This window comes from Ranitomeya variabilis, chromosome 1 (genome assembly GCF_051348905.1).
Source record: "Ranitomeya variabilis isolate aRanVar5 chromosome 1, aRanVar5.hap1, whole genome shotgun sequence".
NCBI classification, from domain to species: domain Eukaryota; kingdom Metazoa; phylum Chordata; class Amphibia; order Anura; family Dendrobatidae; genus Ranitomeya; species Ranitomeya variabilis.
The window spans coordinates 366,138,699-366,159,521 of record NC_135232.1 but is presented as its reverse complement, the minus strand read 5'-3'; the positions used below and the strand labels follow the sequence as shown (position 1 = coordinate 366,159,521).

Genomic DNA, 20,823 nt, shown 5'->3' with positions numbered 1-20,823 from the left:
CTATAAAATGCTGAAGTGGATGGTGAGATATGGAGTCTGAAATCATATGTTCAAAACATTGTTACTCTTCTGCTTGTCACTGTATTTCTAATGGTTTCCTTTATTGTAAGAAGTAATGAAATTGAGTTTCCATCGGTTATTCCACATTGGTCTTATTGATGTCTAAGTTTGATATTTTTAGAGGGATTAGAAATACATTTTTTTTAGTTAGACTGCTACTTCTATTATTTTTAATTGGACATCTCTTCTCAAAAAAACTTTTAAATTGTATTTTTGATTAGCTCATGTAATCTATTGAAGTGCAATTTCTCATGATAAGACAAACTTGACTCAGAGGGATATTTCTTTTTCACTTAGGGAAATGTGCACTATAAAAATCCAGATATCCATTAACATCTACAGATGTTAGGGGTCGAGTTCCTGCCTCTGCACAGGTGGAATCTCAAACCATCTCCACTGCAGTCTCTCATTCTTTTCCTGCCGCAGTGGAGCCTGCTCAGTGGAGGCGTCGGTCCCAGCATCTTGCTCAGTCTGACTTTCCAGCTTCTGCCATTGTGGCCAGTACTGGGCAGCGGGAGCAGACGTTTTTGGCACTAAGTCTCACTTTTCCCCTTCTGACCATGCCCAGGGTAAGATCTCTCATTGGAGATCAAGGGTCACATGCTTAGATACTGCAGCAAAACCCATTGGTCCTCTAGGAAGGTCCTGAAGGTGCTCAAACGTCTGTGGCAGCCTCCCATTGGTCCTTCTGGGAAGGTCCTGTACTTGCTGCAGCTATAAAAGGTGCGCATGACCGCACGGCCATGCGCTAGTATCAATTCATGTGATGAGTTTTGCGCCAATGTGGTCACTCTTGTGTGTATTCAGGGACCCGGCTGAAATAAGCCACTAGAATACCAGCACCTCCGATGAGGAGATTGTGTGTATGGTTTCAGGGCCCCGGCTGAAATAAGCCAATAGAATACCAGCTCCTCCGGTGAGGAGATTGTATGTTTGTCTCTTTGACTGCGTGACCACAAGCTGCAATCTGCTCGGCAGTTACTGTGTACACCTGTGAGCTAAACAGGACACAGTGCGTTCTTTATAGCGACTCTGTGAAGTAACAGAGTTCGCTTCTACTGCCATATTGTGCCGCCATTTGCCAGCAACAGGTTCTTTCCTGCACGGTGGACCCCGGGCTGCGAACGCACCAAATATCATCTCTCTATTTACTCGGTACATTCCGCCAGCCCTAACAGTATACTAGCACCAGGGTCTGGCTAGTAAATGGCGGACGATCAGTGTCTACAGCGGTACATCCTGCAGCTAGAGGGTAGGTTGGCGACTTTTGAATGCACAACCTCAGCTGTGGATGTTACTGCAGTCACTGTCCAGGCTGCAAGTGTAGCTGCAGCCAGTTTGTCCTCTGCCACCCCTGCTCCAACTTTGCTGGTGACAGTAAGCTATGTCGAGGATTCGTGAGTCAGTGCTCCATACATCTTGAGCTCCTGGCTGCGTGTTTCCCTACAGAATGGGCGAAAGTGGGATTTATTTTATCCCTTTTGTTGGGCAGGGCGTTGGAGTGGGTAACACCGCTGTGGGAGCATGATGATCGTGTGGTTCAGAATGCTCCTCTCTTCCTGGACGCTCTGAAACAGGTCTTTTTAGGACCTCGTGTTACCCACGATACCGCGCTCCAATTGTTGGCAATAACACAGGGTTCATCCATGGTCAGCCAGTTCGCCGTCCAATTCCAGACTCTGGTCTCAGAGCTGGAGTGGCCGGATAAAGTCTTAATTCCGGTGTTCTGGAAAGGACTGGCAGACCATGTGAAGGATGCCTTGGCCACCAGGGAGATTCCTGTCACACTGGAGGAGCTCATTTCTATATCTACCCACATCGACCTCCGTTTTAACGAGCGGAGGTTAGAGCGGACCCAGTGTAGGCATCAGTTTTGGCTGGCTCCTACCTTCACCTGTCCTCTAGAATCTCCTGTTCAGGCGTCTGACACCCATGAGGCCATTGAGGTTTCTCGAGCAGGATCTAAGTCTCGGACCACTCGAGTACCCGTGGTTTGTAAAAATTGCCAACAACTTGGACATTATGCCAATAAATGTCCACGGCGGTCAGGAAAATGATTGCGTCTAGTGACCATTGGAGGAGGTTCACTAGACACAGCGACATTTTCCTCCAAGTTGTCCTTTAAAGGAACAATCACGTTAGGCTCATCCACTCTGACAGTCGAGCTTTGTGTGGACTCTGGAGCAGAGGGGAAATTCATGTCCTCTGCTTTTGCTCTCGCCATGCAATACCTCTGGTGATGCTCGCCAAACCGGTGACTGTTAGAGTAGTGAATGGGTCGACACTTCCCTCACAAATCACACACCAGTCTGTCCCTTTCATGTTATCTGAAAAGTCCAAAATAGAGAAAAAAAGCGCACTCACCGGTAATTCAGCGAAAAGCAGTTTTATTCATGTGCAAAGTTGCAGTGCAGGGAGGGTAGACAGTGCATAGCGGATGACAGCTGTTTCGTGCTCTGAAGCACTTCGACAGATCCTATCTGTCGAAGTGCTTCAGAGCACGAAACAGCTGTCATCCGCTATGCACTGTCTACCCTCCCTGCACTGCAACTTTGCACATGAATAAAACTGCTTTTCGCTGAATTACCGGTGAGTGCGCTTTTTTTCTCTATTTTGGACTTTTCAAATACTGTTGTTTTTCAAAGCAGCACCCAGGTACAGCAGAAATATTTTGCAATTTCCTTTTCTGGCAATAAAGGCTTAAAACGGTATATCCCTGAGGCACGAGGGTCCAACATATAACGGCAGTGCTGCCGCTTTTTTTCTCTGGACTGTGTGCACCTTTCATGTTATCCATGTCCCCTTCCCACCAGGAGATTATTTCCCTTCTTGTTCTTCCCGAGGGAATGGACGAGATTCTGCTGGGAATACCCTGGCTCCGTTTCCATTCCCCACATATTGAGTGGACCTCTGGGAGGATATTGGGTTGGAGTGCTTCATGTAAGGGCAGATGTGTGAGGGAGTGCGTTCAGGTTTCCACTACTGAGATACCCGCAGATCTCTCTTCCCTTCCCAAGTGCTATTGGTCCTATGCAGACGTCTTCTCCAAAAAGGCTGCGGAGACCCTTCCACCTCACCGTCCCTATGACTGTCCTATTGATCTCTTGCCTGGAGCAGAACCTCATCAGGGACAGGTTTATCCCCTCTCTCTCCCGGAAACGGAGGCTATATCCCAATACATCCAGGAGAATTTGGCAAGACAGTTCATTAGGAAGTCAGTGTCACCTGCTGGGGCGGGGTTTTTCTTCGTCCAGAAGAAGAACAGAGAATTATGCCCATGCATAGATTACAGGGGTCTTAACGCCATCACCGTTAAGAACAAGTACCGGTTGCCTCTGATCTCTGAGCTCTTTGATAGGCTATGGGGAGCAAGGGTATTTACCAAATTAGATCTGCGGGGTGCTTATAACCTGATTCGCATCCGTGAGGGGGACGAATGGAAGACGGCATTTAATACCAGGGATGGGCACTATGAGTATCTGGTGATGCCCTTCGGGCTCTGTAATGCCCCAGCCGTTTTCCAAGACTTTGTTAATGATATCTTCCAGGATATGCTCTCCACCTCAGTCGTAGTCTATCTGGATGATATTCTCATCTTCTCTCCAGATATTGACTCCCACCGGAGAGATGTTGGCAGAGTCTTCGACCTCTTACGGGCAAATTCCCTCTATGCAAAGTTGGAGAAGTGTATGTTTGAGCAGGAGTCTTTACCTTTCCTGGGCTATATCATCTCCGCCCAGGGATTGGCTATGGATCCTTCCAAACTACAGGCTGTGATGGACTGGCAAGAACCCCATTCTCTTAAAGCGGTGCAGCGCTTTATGGGGTTCATAAATTACAATTGTCAGTTCATTCTCCACTTCTCAACTTTGTTAGCTCCCTTGGTAGCCCTCACCAAGAAGGGAGCAAATCCCAAATTGTGGTCTGAAGAGGTCTCCAAGGCTTTTTCTTCTATTAAGTCTCATTTTGCTAGCGCTCCTATCCTACATCGTCCCGATGTTGATAAGCCGTTTATAATGGAGGTGAATGCCTCATCCGTTGGTGCAGGAGCAGTCCTCTTCCAAAAGGATGCTCAAGGTCGGAAGCATCCTTGCTTCTTCTTCTCCAAGACCTTCACACCAGTGGAGAGGAATTATTCCATCGGGGACAGGGAGTTGCTAGCAATGAAGTTAGCCTTCTCGGAGTGGAGACATCTTTTGGAGGGGCTCACTTTCCCTTCCAAGTCTTCACAGACCACAAAAATTTGGTTTATTTACAAACAACCCAGCGGCTAAATTCTCGTCAGGCCAGATGGTCCTTGTTCTTCTCCCGGTTCCACTTCACCCTCCATTATCTTGCTGGGGAGAAGAACATTCGTGCTGACGCCCTCTCTTGCTCTGATGTGTCTTCTGAGGAGGAGGAAGGGAAGCCTCAGCTTATTGTCCCTTCAGAGAGCCTGAGAACCGTAGCTCCAGTTTCGCTAGGTTCCGGGCAAGACATTTGTACCTATTAATTTGCGACCGGAGGTTCTCTCTTGGGCTCATTCGTCCAAGGTGGGTGGACATTTTGGGACAAAGAGGACATCTGAGCTGCTGGGAGGACGTACTGGTGGCCGCATATGGTCTATGACGTTGGAGATTATATTCGGGCATGTGTCTCCTGTGCCAAAAATAATTCTCCTTGACAACAGCCAGCTGGGTTACTTTATCCCTTGCCAGTGGCAGACAGGCCCTGGGAGATGGTCGGGACGGACTTTGTGGTGGGCTTGCCCAAGTCTCGTGGTTGTATCATCATTTGGGCTATCACCGATCATTTTTCTAAAATGGTGCACTTGGTTCCGCTTCCACAGCTACCTTCTGCACGGGCCTTGGCAGCGTTGTTTATAAAACACATCTTCCGCCTACATGGTATGCCGGACAAAATTGTCAGTGAACGGTGTCCCCAGTTTGCGTCTCGGTTCTGGAGAGAGCTTTGTCGTCTTCTCAGCATTGAGTTGAATCTCTCTTCTGCATATCATCCTGAGACGAATGGGTTAGTAGAGAGGGCCAACCAGACCTTGGTCACATATCTGCGACATTTTGTCTCAGCCAGGCAGGATGACTGGGCATCCTTGCTATCGTGGGTGGAGTTTGCGCTGAACAACGCTGTAGCCGACTCCACTGGACAGACCCCATTCCTTCTTAACTATGGTCAGCATCCACGGGTTCCTGTGCCTATGCCCATGTCTTCCACCGACTCCAGGGTGGCAGACTGGGCTGTGGAGGCACGGGACATTTGGCACCACACTCAGGATGCCATTCAGGCCTCAAAGGAGAGAATGAGGTCCTCCACCGATGCACATCGGTGCCCCGCTCCGACCTTTGCTCCTGGCGACTTAGTGTGGCTCTCCGCCTGTAACATCAGGCTGTGAGTTGAGTCCACTAAGTTTGCACCTCGCTACTTGGGCCCCTTCAAGGTCCTCGAACAGGTTAACCCTGTGGTCTACCGTCTGGCCCTCCCGCCACGCCTGGGTATCACCGACACCTTTCATGTGTCCCTCCTGAAACCCGTATACATGTCCCGGTTTTCCGAGTCATCTGCAGGGACATCGGGTTCATCTACGGACGGTTACAAGGTGAATGCTATTTTGGGGTGCAAGGTGGTACGTGGCAAAAAATTTTATTTGGTGGACTGGAAGGGTTATGGTCCTGAGGGCAGGTCCTGGAAGCCTGCTGAGCATATTCAGGCTCCGCAGCTCATTGCTGCCTTTGAGCGTAGCGACGTCCAAGGAGGGGGCCCTAGGAGGGGGGTTAATGTTAAGGGTCGAGTTCCACACCTCTGCACAGGGGGAATCTCGTGCCATCTCCACTGTAGTCTCCCATTCTTCTCCTGCCGCAGTGGAGCCTGCTCAGTGGAGGCGTCGGTCCCAGCGTCTTGCTATGTCTGACTCTGTGCAGAGGGTTACTGCTGACTTTCCAGCTTCTGCCATTGTGGCCAGTACTGGGCAGCAGCGAGCAGATGTCTTTGGGACTAATTCCCACTTTTCCCCTTCTGACCATGCCCAGGGTAAGATCTCTCATTGTAGATCAAGGGTCACATGCTTAGATACAGCAGCAAAACCCATTGGTCCTCTAGGAAGGTCCTGAAGGTGCTCAAACGTCTGTGGCAGCCTCCCATTGGTCCTTCTGGGAAGGTCCTGTACTTGCTGCAGCTATAAAAGGTGCACATGACCGCACGGCCATGCGCTAGTATCAATTCATGTGATGAGTTTTGCGCCAATGTGGTCACTCTTGTGTGTATTCAGGGACCCGGCTGAAATAAGCCACTAGAATACCAGCACCTCCGATGAGGAGATTGTGTGTTTGTCTCTTTGACTGCGTGACCACAAGCTTCAATCTGCTCGGCAGTTACTGTGTACACCTGTGAGCTAAACAGGACACAGTGCGTTCTTTATAGCGACTCTGTGAAGTAACAGAGTTCGCTTCTACCACCACATTGCGCCGCCATTTGCCAGCAGCAGGTTCTTTCCTGCACGGTGGACCCCGGGCTGTGAACGCACCAAATATCATCTCTCTATTTACTCGGTGCGTTCCGCCAGCCCTAACAACAGATTTGAAGTGTGTTTTGGTCATAATTACCTTATTTTTATGTAATAACTCTAAATCCAAAACAAACAATTTTATCCAAAGAGATATTTGAGGTAAAAAATAATCACCATTTTTGTTCAATATCTCAACAAAGCGGGAGGCCTCTAAATGGGTGCCGAGCCAAAATATAAAAAGGTCATTGATATAATGACAATAATATATTATATGTTATAAATTATGTTATTATTTATTATTATTATGTACAATCTGATTATTATGTCCTCAGATGCAATAGGTGGTAGGGACTCACATCGCCTGGTAAAGAAATTTGCATAACTAGGGGCGACCTGAGTCCCCATCGTTGTACCATGTGGCTAGAAATACTGTTTTTCTTGGAAGGAGAATGCATTGTGCTTGAGTATGAATTCTAAATCATTTAACAAGAATTATCTTTGTTTGTATTTGACATTACCATCAGATGTCAGGTAAAATGCTAAGGCTTCCAAACCCAATTCATGATTGATAATGGTAAAAAGGGTTTGTACATCTAATGTAATAAATAAAAAAATCTCTTCCCATACGATCATTCTATAGCCTCTATAATTAGCTGGGTCAAATCCCTCAGATACGACAGGACTTTGATTTCTATTTCTAGTAGGAAAAGATCACGGATCCAATTCCCAATATAATGGGACAAGCAAAAGGTGTTTTTTTTTTATAGAATAGTACTTTAGTTGGAGAAGGATTTGTTACATTTTTTTTTTCCTTTTTATTGATTATTTGTATGCATCATTAATCAATTTTTGATATTTAAGTTCATTCTGAAGAGTAGGGTCATTGTGAATTTCAGTTTAATACTTGGTATAAGATACGATTTTGCAAGCTTCCTCTAGGTAATCAACACAGTTTTGTATTACAACCCCTCCTCTCTTGTCTGCCTGTTGAATTATGATGTTATCATTAATTTTGAAGGGCTCAAGTGCTTTTTTTCTTTAGAGGATAAATTGGTGACCCCAATTGTTTAGATGTAATAGAACAAACTCAATGTCAAGGTAGTACAAAGTTCCCAGATAATGGTCCCGATTGTGTATGGGGTCAAAATTAGAAACCAGTTTCACATCTTGATGTATATAATTTTCAACCAATATGGTAGCATCGTTTTAAAGTTGACTTTCAAACAAGTGTATTAAGATCAAGAGAAAGATGGAAATAATTTGTACATTGGGATGGAGAGAAGTTCAAATTTCAGCCTCATTTAGCATATCATTGGAAAATTTCAAGATCTTTATAGTCTGTGGGTTTTTCTTATCAGAATTGTGTAATTTTCTCTTATGGCTATTTCCTCCTTGTTTGCCTCTAGTCTTTACTTTTTTTTCCGGTAGATGGAGATATTGGAGCAAAACAGTGCTTGATCGTAAATTGGTTTGTGATCTTTGTGTGAGAGTAGTATGATGATTGCAAGTGGGTCCTATTTCTAAAAAAAGAAATGGTGAGAGGAAGTGCTATTAGGGGATAAGGATGGATGTGATATGTAAAATGGAGGTGGAGAAAACTGGATGACTGTGATTTGACAAAGGGATTGATCAAAATAACCGTGAACTGTAAAGTCCCACTGATCAGTGGGATCCAGAGCTTCTTGTACGATGCTGAGTGTAGGAGCTGTGGTAGTGAAAGGTGTAGCTACAATATAAGCGGACAGAGGTTTGGCTGTTGGGTATATTGATGTGTCGAGAGATAGTGAAGAGGTAGGAGAGGTGGAAGGAGGAGGAGAGTGACATGGGATAGAAAGGGAAGGAGGGTGAGGTAGAGATTGGGAACAAGTCAGAGATGTATGTTTAGAGTGCAGAGATGGTTGAAACACGTAGTCATTTTTAAATTAAAAGTTAAGCATTATATGGGGCCCATTGTGTATTCTGTATGCAGCATTATATGAGGCTCATTATATACTATATTGAGTAATATATGGGATCCACTATACTGTATGGAGAATTATATAGGGCATGTTATACTGTCTGGAGCACTATGTGGGGCGCATTATACTGTATGGAGCAATATATGGAGCACATTATATTGTATGAGGCATTATATGGGGCCCATTATACTGTATGGAGCATTATATGGGGCCATTATACTGTATGAAGCACTATGTATGACGCATTGTACTGTATGGAGCAATATATGGGGCCTTATACTGTATGGAGCACTATTTGGGGCAAATTCTACTCTATGAAACATTATATTCAGTCCATTATACTGTATAGAACATTATATGGGGCGGGGCCAGTATACTGCATGGAGAATTTTATGGGGCCCATTATATATTCTGTATGGAGCATTATATGAGAGCCATTTTATGCTATATTGAGCAATATATGGTACCCATTATTCTGTATGAAACATTATTTGGGGCTCATTATACTATACTAGATTGTGGCCCGATTCTAACGCATCGGGTATTCTAGAATATGCATGTCCCCGTAGTATATGGACAATGATGATTCCAGAATTCGCGGCAGACTGTGCCCGTCGCTGATTGGTCGAGGCAGCCTTTATGACATCATCGTCGCCATGGCAACCATTATGACATCTACGTCGATACTGTGCCTGGCGGCCTCGACCAATCAGAGATGCGGGATTTCCAGGACAGACAGACAGACAGACAGACAGACAGACAGAAAAACCCTTAGACAATTATATATATAGATGGAACATTATATAGGGTCATTACATATCAGATGGAGCAATAACTGGGACCATTATATACTATATAATGCAATATATGGGGCCATTATATGTTATATGGACCAATATATGAGACCATTATATACTGTATGGAGCATTATATGGGGCCATTATACTCTATGGAGAATTATACTGTATGGAGCATTATATGGGGCCCATTACATACTACATGGAGCAATGTGTGGGACCCATTATACTGTATTGAGCATTATGAGGGGCCTATTATATGGTATGGAGCATTATATTGGGCTCATTATACTGTATGGAGCACTAAGTGGGGCACATTATAATGAATGGAGCAATATATGGGGCTGTCAAACTGTATGGAGCATTATATGGGGCCCATTATTCTGTATGGAGCACTATATAGGGCCATTATATATGATATGGAGCAACATATGGAGCATTATATGTGGCCATTATACTGTATGCAGCATTATATGGGGTCCATTATACTGTATGGAGCACTATGTATGGCACATTGTACTGTGTTTAGCAATTTATGGGGCCTTATACTGTATGGAGCAATATATGGGGCCCATTATAATGTATGGAGCATTATATGGAGCCCATTATACTCTATGAAGCATTTTATGAGGCCCATTATAATGCATGGAGCATTATAGGGGGCCCATTATATTCTATGGAGCAATATGTGGGGCCCATTATACTGTATGGAACATTATATGGGGCCATTATTCTGTATGAAACAATATATGGGGCCCATTATACTGTATGGACCATTATATGGAGCTATTATATACCATATGGAGCATTATATGAGGCCATTATATACTACTAGCTTGTGGCCCGATTCTAACGCATCGGGTATTCTAGAATATGCATGTCCCCGTAGTATATGGACAATGATGATTCCAGAATTCGCGGCAGACTGTGCCCGTCGCTGATTGGTCGAGGCAACCTTTATGACATCATCGTCGCCATGGCAACCATTATGACATCTACGTCGATACTGTGCCCGTCGCTGATTGGTCGATTGATTTCCATTATGACATCATCGTCGCCATGCTGTGCCCGTCTGATTGGTCGAGGCCACCAGGAGATATTGGAGATATTGGAGCAAAACAGTGCTTGATCGTAAATTGGTTTGTGATCTTTGTGTGAGAGTAGTATGATGATTGCAAGTGGGTCCTATTTCTAAAAAAAGAAATGGTGAGAGGAAGTGCTATTAGGGGATAAGGATGGATGTGATATGTAAAATGGAGGTGGAGAAAACTGGATGACTGTGATTTGACAAAGGGATTGATCAAAATAACTGTGAACTGTAAATTCCCACTGATCAGTGGGATCCAGAGCTTCTTGTACGATGCTGAGTGTAGGAGCTGTGGTAGTGAAAGGTGTAGCTACAATATAAGCGGACAGAGGTTTGGCTGTTGGGTATATTGATGTGTCGAGAGATAGTGAAGAGGTAGGAGAGGTGGAAGGAGGAGGAGAGTGACATGGGATAGAAAGGGAAGGAGGGTGAGGTAGACATTGGGAACAAGTCAGAGATGTATGTTTAGAGTGCAGAGATGGTTGAAACACGTAGTCATTTTTAAATTAAAAGTTAAGCATTATATGGGGCCCATTGTGTATTCTGTATGCAGCATTATATGAGGCTCATTATATACTATATTGAGTAATATATGGGATCCACTATACTGTATGGAGAATTATATGGGGCATGTTATACTGTCTGGAGCACTATGTGGGGCGCATTATACTGTATGGAGCAATATATGGAGCACATTATATTGTATGAGGCATTATATGGGGCCCATTATACTGTATGGAGCATTATATGGGGCCATTATACTGTATGAAGCACTATGTATGACGCATTGTACTGTATGGAGCAATATATGGGGCCTTATACTGTATGGAGCACTATTTGGGGCCAATTCTACTCTATGAAACATTATATTCAGTCCATTATACTGTATAGAACATTATATGGGGCGGGGCCAGTATACTGCATGGAGAATTTTATGGGGCCCATTATATATTCTGTATGGAGCATTATATGAGAGCCATTTTATGCTATATTGAGCAATATATGGTACCCATTATTCTGTATGGAACATTATTTGGGGCTCATTATACTATATGGAACATTATATAGGGTCATTACATATCAGATGGAGCAATAACTGGGACCATTATATACTATATAATGCAATATATGGGGCCATTATATGTTATATGGACCAATATATGAGACCATTATATACTGTATGGAGCATTATATGGGGCCATTATACTCTATGGAGAATTATACTGTATGGAGCATTATATGGGGCCCATTACATACTACATGGAGCAATGTGTGGGACCAATTATACTGTATTGAGCATTATGAGGGGCCTATTATATGGTATGGAGCATTATATTGGGCCCATTATACTGTATGGAGCACTAAGTGGGGCACATTATAATGAATGGAGCAATATATGGGGCTGTCAAACTGTATGGAGCATTATATGGGGCCCATTATTCTGTATGGAGCACTATATAGGGCCATTATATATGATATGGAGCAACATATGGAGCATTATATGTGGCCATTATACTGTATGCAGCATTATATGGGGTCCATTATACTGTATGGAGCACTATGTATGGCACATTGTACTGTGTTTAGCAATTTATGGGGCCTTATACTGTATGGAGCAATATATGGGGCCCATTATAATGTATGGAGCATTATATGGAGCCCATTATACTCTATGAAGCATTTTATGAGGCCCATTATAATGCATGGAGCATTATAGGGGGCCCATTATATTCTATGGAGCAATATGTGGGGCCCATTATACTGTATGGAACATTATATGGGGCCATTATTCTGTATGAAACAATATATGGGGCCCATTATACTGTATGGACCATTATATGGAGCTATTATATACCATATGGAGCATTATATGAGGCCATTATATACTACTAGCTTGGGGACCTTTGCCTAAGGATATATCCCAGTGTGCGCCACCCTTGGACTCAGCAGCGGTAAGAGTAACCTCGATCATTGTTATTTCTATGCCACTTTGGCTCATACATTTATGTACTATTATAGCAGAGGTCTCTTGCTTATATTGACATGCATGTTGGCCCTATGGGTGCTGCACACCTGGTGATCTCTATCCACTCCTATCACCATCCTGGTTTTTATCATGTTTTCTATTTTTGGTATGAAGTAACTATTATGTATATGTAATAATAAAGTATTTACTATCTTTATACTCCCGAGTTTTCTCCTATTTTTACATAGCTTGTGGCCCGATTCTAACGCATCGGGTATTCTAGAATATGCATGTCCCCGTAGTATATGGACAATGATGATTCCAGAATTCGCGGCAGACTGTGCCCGTCGCTGATTGGTCGAGGCAACCTTTATGACATCATCGTCGCCATGGCAACCATTATGACATCTACGTCGATACTGTGCCCGTCGCTGATTGGTCGATTGATTTCCATTATGACATCATCGTCGCCATGCTGTGCCCGTCTGTTTGGTCGAGGCCTGGCGGCCTCGACCAATCAGAGACGCGGGATTTCCAGGACAGACAGACAGACAGACAGACAGACGGAAAAACCCTTAGACAATTATATATATAGATAGATATGGAGCATTATATGGGGCCATTATATACTGTATGGAGCATTATATGGGGTCATTATACTCGATGGAGAATTTTATGGGCCCATTATACTGTATGGAGCATTATATGAGGCCATTATATGCTATATGGAGCAATATATGGGACCCATTATACTGTATGGAGCATTATCTGGGGCCATTATATGCTATATGGAGCAATATATGGGACCCATTATACTGTATGGAGCATTATATGGGGCCCATTATACTGCATGTAGCAGTATATGGGGCCCGTTATTTTGGATGGAGCATTACCTGGGGCCCATTATAATATATGGAGCACTATATGGAGCCATTAAATACTATATGGAACAATATATCGGGCCCATTATACTGTATGGAGCACTATATGGAGCCATTAAATTCTATATGGAGGAATATATGGGGCCCATTATACTGTATGGAGAACTATGTGGGGCCAATTATACTGTATGGAGAAATATATGTGGCCCATTATACTGTATAGAGCAATATATGGGGCCCATTTTTCTGTATGGAGCATTATTTGGGCCCAATACACTGTATAAAGAAATATATGAGGCCCATAATAGTGTATGAAGCAATATATGGTGCCCATAATAATGTATAGCGGACTATGTGGTGCCATTAACACTGCATGGAGGACTATGTGGTGACCATAATACTGTATGGAGGACTATACTGTTCGGTCTAAAATGAAAAGTCTGCAGTCACTCTGTGTGACTGCAGACATTTGAATCACTCTAGGGCATGAACTGTGCACTGCGAGGATTCGCCTCTTTCTGAGCTGCTGTAGAATTTACAATAGATATCACTCATGAAATGTAAGGGTATGTGCACACGTTGCGGATTTCTTGCAGAAATTTCCTGAAGAAAACCGGAAATTTTCTGCAAGAAATCCGCATTTTTTTTTTTGCGTTTTTTTTCCGTTTTTTTCGCGGTTTTTTAGCATTCTGCAAGCGTAATTAGCTTGCAGAATGCTAAAGTTTTCCAAGCGATCTGTAGCATCGCTTGGAAAACTGACTGACAAGTTGGTCACACTTGTCAAACATACTGTTTGACAAGTGTGACCAACTTTTTACTATAGATGCAGCTTATGCAGCATCTATAGTAAAAGAGAGAATGTTTAAAAATAATAAAAAAAATAAAAAAATGCTTATACTCACCCAGACATCTCCTCAGCGGCGTCCGTTCCTCTTCCTATAGCTGGTCTGTGCGCGCAGGACCTTCCGTGACGTCACGGTCACGTGAGCGGTCACATGACCGCTCACGACCAATCACAGGACAGTGACGTCATCGGCAAGGTCCTTCGCCGCACATCAGCTACAGGAACCGAAGCGGCAGCATGCAGTGGAGGCGGGAAGACATCGAGGGTGAGTATATCGCTATTTTTTATTTTAATTCTTATTTTTTGACCACTTATATGGTGCCCAGTGCGTGGAGGAGAGTCTCCTCTCCTCCACCCTGGGTACCAACCGCACATAATCTGCTTACTTCCCGCATGGTGTGCACAGCCCCGTGCGGGAAGTAAGCAGATCAATGGACCCCTAGGTGTGCGGAATCCCCTGCAATTCCGCATTTTAATGAACATGTTGCTTTTTTTTCTGCGATGCGATTTTTTCGCGGAAAAAAAGGCTACATTTGCACAAAAAATGCGGAATACACTTAAAATAATGGGAGGCATATGTAAGCGGTTTTTTCGCGTTTTTATCACGTTTTTATAGCGAAAAAACGCGAAAAAAACGCGAAAAATACTTAACGTGTGCACATGGCCTAAGAAGTGAAATCTGTGGCATTGTACCATACTTATATTTCTGTGCATCATGAATCGTGGTATGTGCTAAAGGGGCCCACTGAGACTCTTTCACTTATGAAAACCTGGAGCCGGCCCTGATAAAGATCACCCACATGTGCCACAAAACCTCCATGTTAAAGAACAAGAATTATGCTGATTTTGTAGGTATCTACCACCCGTACTGAAATATATTTATTAACAACTGATATTACATGTTTTGGGAGAGGCAGTCTAACTGGATCATTGTGCCGATCGCAGCAAACCCTATCTTCTATGCTTCTGTGCCCTCAAAGCAATGAAAATTTTCTTAGTGGACCATGTTGTTTCCGGTCCACAGCATGCACAGGTAGTACTCCGGTGCAAATCATAGCCAGGTATAATAAACTCACCCTCGTTTTCCTGTGCTGGTTGAGCTGAGATCCAGATATCGGAGCTGTTGGCAGCTTCTTGCTAATGCTTGAATCCCAATGTCTGAAACTTTTTTACATCCACTTAAATCAAGATACCTGAATGGAAAGAATGTAGTTGAGTAAAAGTACAGTATTTAGAAAACACATTTGAGGTTGGTTTGGAGACAATCATTTCTTGCTTAACGGCACTTTTCTGTCTCTTAATTCCCAAATAGTTATAAATTAGATTTTGTTTGTAATCTGACAGCTGTCATGCACCACCACCATTTCTGTTGTAAATCAAGCCAGTTTGCCAGCTGAGCATGGCCATGCCCCTTCCATTGAAGCCGTGCCCACTTTCCAAAGAGATGGCAGAGCTGGCATAAACTGACATAAAAACAAGATGCTCAACTTTTGCGCAACTATGAGTTACCAAAAATGTCACTATAATAGCTGAATTGGGGCCTACAGTATGTCTTACTTTATGAACACTGTTACATTGTAATATTATAATAGTGATTGTCTTTTTTCTTGGACTGTGTTCTAAGGTCACTACTGAATTTCACTGTATAGGTTATTTTTTTGTTAGTGATGTCACAATTTATTGTTTCTTTACAGTAGTTATAAGTCATATGTTACCAGGTAGATGTTAGAACAGTGTATGCTTTTATTCCTGCACTGCGTTCTTTATTGTTGAAGTCACAAAGTTAAACCTTTATTCCCAGGCTGTGCTCTTTATTAATGATGACACAATGTCTGAATTTCTAGGCTGTGTTTTATTAACTGTCACACTGCCCTGCGTTTTCGTATAGAAGATTTGCTCTATTTTGTTGATTGCTTGATGATGTCACAGTATTGATTTTCTTAATTCCTAGGCTGTGTTTTTGTATGATAATGTTACAATAGCATGTGTCTTCATTTATATGCTGTGTTCTATAGGAATGATTTAAAATGTGATAATGATAATATTGGCTTACCACTATACAAAAAGATTGTCTAGTGGACCAAATTTTGGAATCATTAACTAACAGAGTCCACAAAGTTCCAGCAAAAAAGAACCCAATTTGCTTTGGAGACAATTTGCTGTTAACTACAATTTGTCAAAGTTCATTCGTAACAATCCATTACACATTATTAGTCTTGTGTCAGGCGCATCTCTGGCACACCAGAGTTTGGGAGCAAACCGCCTGACAGGCACAGGTTAGAAAATTGCCTATAATATTTAGTTATCTCAATTTCAGGGCTCTAAAAGTAATCAGTGGCCTTCATAGAGATGTATTAAAAGAATGAAAATTAAAAAATGAAAAGCAGCACTCACCAGGTATGCGATTCAAAAAATCCCTTATTTCCAATTGATTGGAACAAAGACTAGCAAAGTGAAGGGCAGGAAGTATGCATGAGAGGAGCTGAGAATGACGGCTGTTTTGCGCAGCAGGTTCAACTCAGTTGAACCCATTGAAGCGCAGCTGTGCGAAACGGCCATCGTTCATGTGCAGGAGAGGAGCAGATAAACGGTGGCTTTGTGCTGCAATAGGTTAAACTCAGTTGAACCCGTTGAAGAACAGCTGCGCAAAACGGCCATTATTTTTATTACTTTTTAAAAAAATTTACAGATGTTTTATATATTTTATATTTTTTCCATGATTTGTCCCACAAGTAATTACACAGGTCTACAAAAAAAAAATTTCCCAGGTGCCAAGGTTTTTTTTAATGGAATTGGTGTATTCAAAAATCCCATTACTTTTGCTGAATTGGTTCTAATTTTTGAGATAATTCATCCACGAAAATAATGCATTGCCAAATGTGACTTGTGTGTAATAACAAATGCAATACCTTTTGGTTTTTTAGTATGTCTTTTGACTCTTTAACAGTGTATTAGGTACTGAAAAATCCCATATAATTATATGGTATTTCAGTTTGTAGGCTTACAATGTTGTAAAAGCGACTTTTTAATGCCAGAAGTCTACTGTAATTAATTAACTAACCATTAAATATCTCAATCTGGCAAAACTGAAGTCATATTCTTAATCAGCACCATAAATTTAATATAAAACCGTTAAGACATTGTTGACACCAAAATCACTGTATTCCAGTGTTATCCAAGTTTTATTTTCCTTGTTTGAGCTTTTTTTCCATAGGAACCCCAGTTAAGGGGGCAAACAGTACACTACAGTGGCACGAGGCACTTGTAGATTTGATCTTGGTCTGCTTGGACCCAGCAGCTCAACTAGGCCAGCAATCTTGTGATCGTTAGGTCTTACAGAATTAATGATAGCATCGATGCTACTGTGCACTACACAGTGTTCATTTAAAGCTATTTAGCCTGTGAAATAGAAGACAGAAGCTTTAATAAGCCGGTTCTGTCTTTTCTCTAGAGTCCCTAGCTTTATCTGATAACTGGGAAGTGGACCTGCTCTTTCTAGACTGCAGGAGTTTTAATCCGACACCGTAAATTTATAATAAATAAAGGCTGAAGGCCAGAATCAAGCTCTATAAATTTACTGAGCTTAATCAATATGGGGTTAATATTTATGTAATATATCATAGCTGTAGAGAAAGATAATGACAGCACATCTAAAACGTATACATTAATCTGCTGCAGCTAAAATTGTACAAAACTGAATATGAGGTTCTCAGTTGAACATTACGATCAGACTGTATGAAGCACACTGCCAAGTCACGGCGAACCTCTCAGTAAGTTCCTACACTAAAGAGTGCGGCACCATGCACCAACTGCCAGTGCAGCGATAGTGCACCAGTAGGGCAGGCAACCTGGTGCCCCACAGATCAATAGATCAATGTATAAGGTTTAGATGTGTGGTCCATATCTTTTTCTACACATATGGAATATTTATGCAATGTTTAACCCCTTCACCACAAAGCTTGTTTTCACTTTCCTGAAAAGGCCAAATTTTAGTATTCTGACTAGTGTCACTTTATGTGGTAATAACTCTGGAAAGCTTCAACATATCACAGTGATTCTGAGATGTTTTTTTCTTGACACGTTGTACTTTGTTACTGGTAAACTTACATCAAAATGTTTGTGTTTATTATTACTTTCAATTTTTACATCTTTAAACCAGTTAGTCATGCTGTAGAAATTTTTTTATAAATAACATTTCCCATATGTCTACTTTACCTCTGCATCATTTTTTAAGAATATTTGTTTGTTAGGTAGTTAGAAGGGTTAAAAGTTTATCAGGAATTTCTCATTTTTCCAATAAAATTTACAAGACCATTTTTTTAGGTACTACACAAAGTTTGAAGTGACTTTGAGGGGTCTATATGACAGAAAATACGCAAAAGTGGCAACATTTTAAAAACCGCACCCCTCAAAGTGCTCAAAAACACATTCAAGAAGTTTATTAACCCTTTAGGTACTTCACAAGAATTAAACCAATATGGAAGAAAAAAATGAACATTGTAATCTTTCAGGCAAAAAAATGTTCATTGAGCCCAAAATTTTGCATTTTTTTAATGGTAACAGGAGAAAATGAACAGTATCGTTCGTTGTGCAATTTCTCCAGATTACTGTTTGGCCACAATGCAGGGCTTGGAAGGGAAGGAGCGCTAATTGAACACTGGAGCACAATTTTGGCTGGAATAGGTTGTGGACGCCATGTCATATTTGACAAGCCAAATGCCAAAACAGCAGAAACCCCCTTAAATAACCCCATTTTGTAAAATTACACCTCTTGAGGAATTAATCTAGCAGATAGTAAGCATTTTTAACCCTCAAGCGATTCACAGAATTGTATAACTTTGGACTGAGTCAACGGAAAAAAATTTTCCACTAAAATTTTACTTTGACCTCAAGTTTTCAATTTTCAAAAGGGATAATAGGAGAAAATGGACCACAAAATATGTTACGCAATTTCTCCTGAGTACGGCAATGCCTCATATGTGGTCAAAAACTATTTTTGAGGCACAGTGCAAAAGCTCAGAAGGGAAGGAGCACCATATTGTAGTGCACATTGTAGTGACTTAATTTTACAAAATAAATCTCTCAGTTAACTCATCTAGGGGTGAAGGGATTATATTGACACCACAAGTGTGCCACAGACTTTTATACCATTCGGCGGTGAAGAAAAAATAATTTCATTTTTACCACAAAAATGTTGTTTAGCCCCTGATTTTACATTGCCACACAGGAAAATGGGTAAAAGTAGCACCAAAATTTATCACGACATTTTCTGCTGAACACTGCAATACCCTATATGTGGCTGTACTGTACTGCTTAGCCACACGGCATGACTCGTAACAGAAATAGTGCTATTTCACTCTTGGAGAATAAATTATCGTAGAATAGTTTGTAGACTCCATATACAGAGCCCCTAAGAGCAGAATCCACCCTTAAGTGAGCCAATTTTGGAAATTACACCCCTCTGGGAATTTATCTACAGGTACAGTGTTGATTTCGACTCCATGTGTTTGCCAGAAACAAGCAGCAGTGGATGTTGCCAAGTGAAAATTGCAAATTTGCCATTGTAGTGCGTGTACCTTGTAGTGCCCATACATTGCAGTGCACATGCATTGTTTCCTAGCTCTTGATTCTGGAGACATGGACCCTGTAAATTAAGTGCACTCTCATTGCTACAGAAATGCCAAACATGTGGGTGCTAACTGCAGTTTAGGCACTGCAGGGCTCAAAAGGGAGGGGGAATTTGGATCTGGGAGCGCAGAAATCACTGCATTTCTTTTGGGGGAGAGGTGCAATTTTGCTTTTCTAGAGTCTTTGTGCTACCAGTAACGTTCAAGCCCCCTATATTTCTGTTAACAGATGACAGACCTGAGTGAGGGCTTGCTTTTTTTGTGGATTGAGTTGAAGTTTTTATTGGGAACATTTTACATAACATTTATGATCACACTTGTTCTGCGCTCTACGTTGAGCACTTACTTTGGGGTTTCCATCTCAATCTCTGAATTACGTGATTCAAATGAAATCCCCGAGGGATCCATTCACTATAATAAGGCAGCAGAGTTTCTCTGGACACCCTCTGGTCTCTGTTCAGTGGCGTTCTTCTTTTCAGAGGTACACAAAATTGTGGACAACCATGCTTTTGTGCACTCTTAAAAAGACAGACACTGCTGGATCATAGGCTAGACGGCGTCCACAGTGTCTCCATCTGACTCATTACAGGGAATCTTCTTCTGTGAGTTACATCTAAATCATGTATTTCAGAGATTTATATGAAAACCCGCTTTTGATCATGCTGGTGCTCGGAGTGAGCCCGCATATGGGGGATGTTGTGAAAAGTTTAAGTTTCATCATCATGCTGGATCAAAGTTTCCTCAGTGTTTGGTCAGTGTGTCATTTTTACCATCAGTGACAGTGTTTCATAATAACACCTACACTTACCTCTGGCTTGGGTCCCGTTCCAGAAATGTTGGCATTGGCGCTCCCAGGGCCCGCATGACATTGCTCTCGTGGGTCTTGTGAGCCCTGCAGCCATTTATCAGCTGTTTCACTCTCCCCTCCTTTCGACAAATCAGACATTTGGAGGAAGTCAGAGCTGCGACTGCCCCCTCACTTGTCTGATTCATCTGACGGAGGGGAGAATGAAGCGACAATATGCTCTGGAAGAACCAATCCCGACACCGCTGGAACAGCTGTCGCACCGAAGGTGGTACAGCTATTATTATTTTATAAGGAGG

General features: G+C 42.4%; 1 protein-coding gene across 3 annotated transcripts in view; it reads right to left on the bottom strand.

Annotated features, from left to right (window-relative positions):
• LOC143759897 (uncharacterized) overlaps positions 1-20,823 on the bottom strand; it is a 200,576-nt gene that overhangs the window by 15,733 nt on the left and 164,020 nt on the right. For all 3 annotated transcript variants that reach the window (XM_077248988.1, XM_077248989.1, XR_013212246.1), the window contains one exon: positions 15,169-15,285. In XM_077248988.1, coding sequence (XP_077105103.1) covers positions 15,169-15,285 — 117 coding nt within the window. Of the gene's footprint in view, positions 1-15,168; positions 15,286-20,823 lie in introns of those variants that run through there.